Source organism: Seriola aureovittata, chromosome 6 (assembly GCF_021018895.1).
Source record: "Seriola aureovittata isolate HTS-2021-v1 ecotype China chromosome 6, ASM2101889v1, whole genome shotgun sequence".
Classification (NCBI taxonomy): Eukaryota; Metazoa; Chordata; class Actinopteri; order Carangiformes; family Carangidae; genus Seriola; species Seriola aureovittata.
Genome location: NC_079369.1, coordinates 5,040,757 through 5,047,392, shown reverse-complemented (window position 1 = coordinate 5,047,392; position 6,636 = coordinate 5,040,757). Strand labels below are relative to the sequence as shown.

The 6,636-nt window shown below is 39.8% G+C and overlaps 1 protein-coding gene across 3 annotated transcripts in view; it reads right to left on the bottom strand.

Annotated features, from left to right (window-relative positions):
* The window catches only part of LOC130170857 (pre-B-cell leukemia transcription factor 1), a 59,605-nt gene continuing 52,969 nt past the window's right edge, over nucleotides 1-6,636 (bottom strand). For all 3 annotated transcript variants that reach the window (XM_056378526.1, XM_056378525.1, XM_056378528.1), the window contains 2 exons: nucleotides 5,530-5,619; nucleotides 1-3,214 (listed from right to left, as the gene is read on the bottom strand). In XM_056378526.1, coding sequence (XP_056234501.1) covers nucleotides 3,122-3,214; nucleotides 5,530-5,619 — 183 coding nt within the window. In that variant the 3' untranslated portion in view covers nucleotides 1-3,121. The remainder of the gene's footprint in view (nucleotides 3,215-5,529; nucleotides 5,620-6,636) is intronic.

Here is a 6,636-nt window from a genome sequence, read left to right as displayed (position 1 = left end):
TTTATGCAACAAAAGAAACTATTTATTTGGGATACGCATTGCCAGTACAAATTAAGAGACCATAAAACCTACACCTTTCAGCTATTTTTCTCCACAGAAAACAGGTTTGGAATTGGAATTAAAAAGACAATAGTTTTCCGTTTGATATCTTTTTTTACATACGCAGAGATCTTAAAAGTTAAAACCTGTCAAGAAAAAGGCTCCACGATTTCACTCTGAAATCCTTATAAAAAAGAAGTTAACATTCAAAACACTGCAGTACGTTATTTTATTGAAGAACAAAAAGACATGCAACAAATAAAACATTTTATGTTTTACAAATTGTTCATTTTTCTTTTCATGTCTCTTTTCCTTTTATATTCAAAAACTAAAAAGCATCATTACATGAAGCTTCGATAATATTTGACAGGCAATGTGAAAAGTAGAGTTAAGCCTTTTTTTTAAGGGGTGCAAAAACAATCCTTGTGTTTTGCCTTGCATGGCTGGTGCTGTCAATTCACTCCAATGACTTCTGAAGACACGACTGAGGCAGGGTCTGTGTATCACTTCAATGGTGCTCGGCCCCTCGGCTGTAATACTGAGCAGGTGAGCTGGGGTGGGGTCGGGGGGGAGCCACTCTGAATGATCCAAATGAGTTTGTTTGGGATAATCATGCTGTGGTTGACTTCCACACTGTAGCTCTGAAACATCCATGATTTCATACATGTGTAATAAATACAAACACGCTGACGACTGCTAAAAAACTCCTGTGTGTGTCCTGCTGTTTTGTGACCGGCTGGGATCTCGGGACTGAATTTTATTTTCTGTAAGCGTTCAGTTGAGCTAAAAACAATGCCAGAGGGCAATGTTAACACTAACTTTTCACGTCACCTTCATTTGGACAGTAGCTATCTTCCAATAGGAACTCCATCAGGCTGCGATAAAATAGCTACTGTCCAAATCCAAAGATGTAAAAAAAGAGTAAAGGTGCATATCTACATACTGTATATAGAGCATTCTTGAGCTAATTCACATATAATGGTAGCATAAAAAAAGAAACATAGTCCTGTAGCAAAGCAAAAATAATATGAAAACAAAAACAAAAACAAAAAAGATGAGTTATTCACAAAATGGAGACATAAAAATATATCCAAACATCATCTGGATTTGTGTGCCATCAGGGTATTTTTTCCACTTAATTTATATAAACACTAATGTATTCTGACTGCATTTTTTTTTGGCTTTGAATACAGAGTACTCGAGCATTATGAGTTGCTCACCAGTACCGTAGATAATAAAATCCTATGAAAAGAGGAAAAAGAATATGTTGATAAAGCTGATCCCAATGTAAGAGGATAAAAATTCTGCCTTTTTTTTGGTATCAAAGTATGTAAATGCAGATATCTCGTGATGGACTATTGTAATCATGTATACATGTTCGACCACATACTATACTGTACATACAACAAAAGTCACAAATCTAATTTCACATTTTGGATTGGTTTGTGTCGATGGATGTGGTGTTTTTTTAGTGTCATTTTAAAAGAAAGCAAAAAAAAAAAAAGTGTTGTTCTATTTCACATGTTCTCTCCGATGTTATCAGAGAACAGGGGTTACAGGATAAGTAACCTCAAGTGGTTCGGCTCTGAATGCATATGGGGATATATTTGTGACTCAACTCTGAGCGTGCGATGGGAGCAAAAATATTTTTGGCTCGCACGTGACGTATATTTTGTAGAAAAATTCTCATGATGAAGAATAATTTGATATGAACGAACTAAAAAAATTTCTATTGTGTTCGTAAATGTCCCGTCGCATTCTCAGGATTAAGACACAAATGTATTTTTCCATGAATGAAAAGTGAGTGTTAAGTCAGACAAAAGACATACAGTGTGTTAAATCCCAATGACATGATACCTTAAAATCAGAATTACAATTTTTTGTTTTGGATTTGGTTACCAGCAGTATTTGGCTATATTGACCTCAATGATACACACTGACGATGTCTGATAATGTACACTGTTTCTTCCATATATGACTACTATAGCTCTATCTTAAAATTTCCTCTGTGTTGTTTTCTCTCCGACATTTACAAATGTTACCCTTTGAGTTCAATCATTAGGTGTTATTGTGCTTTATTTCATAGTGACGTGCTATAACCGCTGCTAACGTTGTCACTGATTAAGTGTTTCAGATCAATTTTTCTTTGAATATTGTTGATGCGTCCAATGCGTGTGTGTGTGTGTGTGTGTGACAGAACTACGACCGCCTTTGTGAGTCGCACTCAATTTGTTAATTGCTTGTGTAAAAACTGTGAATTCTTTGCGTTTCTGTGCTGCATATAAGCAGAAAAACCTACGGCTCCGGCAATAAAATATAAAATGCCTTATATGTCACTGTCTGTTGTAGAAGTTCTGAGTACAAACTATATATATTGAGGCTGAATACTTGGATATTACCTGACTAATATTACTGGACTAACATATTAATACCTCACGAAGTATGGCATGAAAAATGTAAGGACATGACAGAAAAACATGTGATGTAACAATATCAAAATTCACCTCCAGGGTTGAACTTTGGCACTATAGATCAACAAAAAAGTCTGTGAGTACAAATAAAGACAGAGGTATAAATGACAGGGCATGGTGTGGTGTACAGTTAAATTCTAATCATTATAAAAATTCGTAAAACCGAAGCATTTGAAATGTTGTTTGCTCTGTTTGTTATTTCGAATAGAGGTAGTGTGAAAGCATTTCAATTTACAAGACGTGGGGCAATATGCTGCTAACTGTGTCTAAGGTGTGAATATATAATGTAAGAGAAATACAATGAGGCAACATGGACACTGAGTGGAAACTGTACAAACTGTGAGTGTGGATATGAGTCCCCTACGCAGACTGCTATTGGTGCGGTGGTGGTCCAAATAGGAAAAGTGAAATTTTTGTCCGTAATGGTGAAAATGTCACCCCCGGACCCCCAAAAAATGTCTCCCGCAGTGCGACTACATACAGTACGTCGCGTTCAGTCCCGGTGGGGTCAGGGGTTAAGTTTTGGGAGATATGGCTGGGGGGAGGGGGGGTGCAGTGGCGGAGTAAGGAAGGAAGCAAGGACGGAGGAGTGAAGGGGGGCGGGTGGAGGATCAGTTGGAGGTGTCAGAGTGAACGCTTCCGGGTCCTTCTGTAGGTGAAGTCACTGATGAGGGGGTTGGAGCATCTTGCCAGCCGCCGTTTGCCTGAGAGAAAATGATATAGAGAAACAGAAAAGGGGGGAAAGGGGAAGGGGGGGTTGAGTCTGTTGCTTTCATATTCATTACTCAATGCAGCTGGGTCAAAGACAGAGAGGTACAATGAATGGAAGTCCTGAGGGCAAGGTAGTGTATGAACGCAACCTGAAATGCTGGGACACTATTCACCATACAGTTGCACACAGCCTTAAGCCATACAGCCTCCTGGAATGGAGGAAAAGCTAACCTAACTCAAATTACGGCTAATATTTCAGAATAAGACTGACATAAAATAAATAAAATCATGTTTTCAACTGAGCAGAAAGGGAGTGAATTAGTCCGTACCCCATCATACACTGAACACTCAAATTCATTTAATGAAGAAAACACACAAGAAAAGGCAAGTTGTACAAGATTTTTCCTGTCACTGTCATTCGGAAATAATACGAATAATATGTAAATTGTGTGAAAAGACCTCTGAAACAAAACAAGTCCAATCAATGTCATGTGCACTAATTATGACCCTGACAGCTGGAATTAACATACAAGAGCTGTGGAGGGCTGTTCCACTGCCACAGACAGGCCTGTTAAAGAGCATTTAGGATATTAATAGTAAATTTAAAACCATCAGGAAAACTGAAAATGGTACTTGACACCCTTTCATTTGAAAGCCTGTTATTCAAGGCAGCAGACAGTGGAGTGTAATCAAAAGTGGAGAGGTCAGATTGTAGAATGTCTCACTTTGGTGACGCTGTCTGTCTCAAAATTGTAATTACGGCTGTAATCATCCACAGCATACATTATGTATCTGCTCAGTCACTATCCAGTCTTTTTTTTTTTTATATTCATTTAATTTTTAAATTCAGATAAGTTGTCGTCCTTTAACTGTCTCATATGTTCAGCTCCTCATTCATAAAATCTGTCTTTGGATGTTTGAAAAATTGTTTTCTTGGACACAAGGTGTGCATGTATTAAGTGAACAACAAATATCTAACACAGAAATTTCCTTTTAAACAAACGAACAAAAAAAAACCCAAAACGTGTCATTCTTGTATTGTCTAATAGGATCTCCTCTGTGCTGAGATTTTTGGGACCTAAATCAGGACACTAAAGGTCAAAGAACCCTCATGAAATATAGTGTACACTATAAACCACCATTTTCAAAAATATTTTATCAAACAAAACTGCAGTGCACACATTGTAGTAAAAACGACAAGCGAAGAGGCAAATATTCCAAACTTCCTTGCCTTAGCTACATAAATCACAGGCAAACAGCCTGGAAGACAGATATCCTGCTCTTACATTATGCATTGCAGGGCTTCTTTATAGGGTATAAAAGTGAATAACACAGCATATTGTGGCAGTGTAAGATGTGGTAGAGCAAGCAGGCGTCCAAGGAGAACCGTATCCGTGAGGTCAAAGGACTGAGAAAGAACAGGGCCTGAATACGTTAGTGGCCTCTCAGGGTTAGCACAGCTGGCTGTGGGATGTGCTCGGAGCAGCCAGGAAGCCTATTTGAATACACATACATGTTTTTATATGGGAGACATTTCATCTGATTATCATATGGCCACTGAGGCACGACGACGACAGCGGAGGAACCCAGCCGCGGCTGTGACCGTCCTCGTCCTCTCAGCGCGACTCGCTGTCAGGGCCATTAGTGTGGCAGGAACATGATCTGAGCAATGCGCTTGGATTGCTGTCCCAAGTCCACACTCTGCTCTCCTTGTGTCTGTCTTATCGATTTTCCCCTTTACGACACGGCTTGTCGCTGTGAATTTCCCTACTGTTTGCAGCCGCCAGCTAGCAACCCCCCCCCCCCACAACCCCCACTTCTATACCTGAACTCTGCTGCAAAATAAGACAAACATGAGGGGAACACACCCCTATGGCACACGAGCAGTTGTTTCCAGCAGTGTGAGGTTTTATTTTTAGCGGCACAGCAGCGTTGTCTCCTGGGAGGCTTTAATGGGAGCCTCTGGCCCCAGGACTGCTAATCACGGGTCAGATGGTCAGAGGGATTTAAAGTCCAGTACAGGAGGTGTCACCTGTTTGTGCAGTTTGCTCACGGCTGACCATACGTGGCTGCAGGTGCTAGGCCAGACCTGATTATACATGACAGGCTCAGACGGTGGCTCTGCATGTGCGTGGCCAGCCCCATGCCTGCGTACGCTGGGCAGCGTGCTGCCCGTGGCGCAAGTGATACAGAACCAATCAACTACGTGATCAGAGCCGAGCAGAGACAAGTCCGACTAAGTGGCATTCTGAGCCCTTTGGCTTTGAAATAATTGGTAGGGAGAGAAAGAAGGAAAAAAAATCCTTACATTGATGCCCTGCGGACTGTACATCTGGTTGGCTGTGAGTCCTTCACTGTATCCGCCTGTCTGACTGATAACATGGCGAAGGGTATCCACCTGAAACATTCAGAAACAACAAACAAAGCAAGGTCAGAGTCAACTCAAGAGATGAACAAGAGAAAAGAGAGAGGGATGACAAGACAACAAGAGAGACAACAAGAACATATTTCTGCAAGTATATCCTTGGAGGAAAAGGTCCAATCAAACAGAAAGGAAATTTAGGAAAAAAAAAAGTTCTGCTTCTTGCTGGTTGAGATAAAAACATATTCACATGGTGAAATCACAAGACAAATATTCTGCCCTTGAGACTGTGAAGAGGCTCTATATTGGGGCCTGTACAAACCTGTATAGTCCTTTTTCACAACAGACATTTTGACTTGTCATACCAGAAAAAGATTTCAGACTGTAGGGTTGATTCCCTTTTGTGGGATGTAGAAGCACTGCAATGGGAGTGTGCCATTTTTTTTATAAGAAAAGAAGTGGAATCTGTTTCATCTGGCAACAATAAACAAACAGGAGCGCTTTTGTGCTAGCAAGGCTAAAAATATTTAGGTTAGCAAGACATTCAGAAACAGCAAAATGAAATGTTAAGTACTTCACTTATCAAGCAAACATGTCGGAAAAAGCTGAAATCGAGAAATCATGATGCTGCATGCATGCAGTGTTGGCAAAAAAAAAAAAAAAGAAAAAGAAAATAGGAAAACGTCTAATTTTCTGACATGAGAACGTCTCGCATAAATTAGCTTCACTTATGGGTTACATTTGTAGCAATGTATTAACAAGTAAAACCAGATACTCACAAACATATCGCTCTATTATTAGCTGATTGGACGGAATTAGAATTAATGTTGGGTTTTTGTTTTTTAGGATTTGCAGCCATTCTGTCACACTGTAGTTCGTTCCACCAAGCTAACGCTAATATGTCATATCTGTCAGAATTTTCTGTTATTTTAGGCTAGCATTTTTTCCCAATTACTGCCTGGACAGTCTAAACTGAATGTGGCATTTGTCTAATTACTTTCATTAGTTACACCTGTATATGACAAAAAGTCAGTCTAGAAAAAGGTAGTGGGC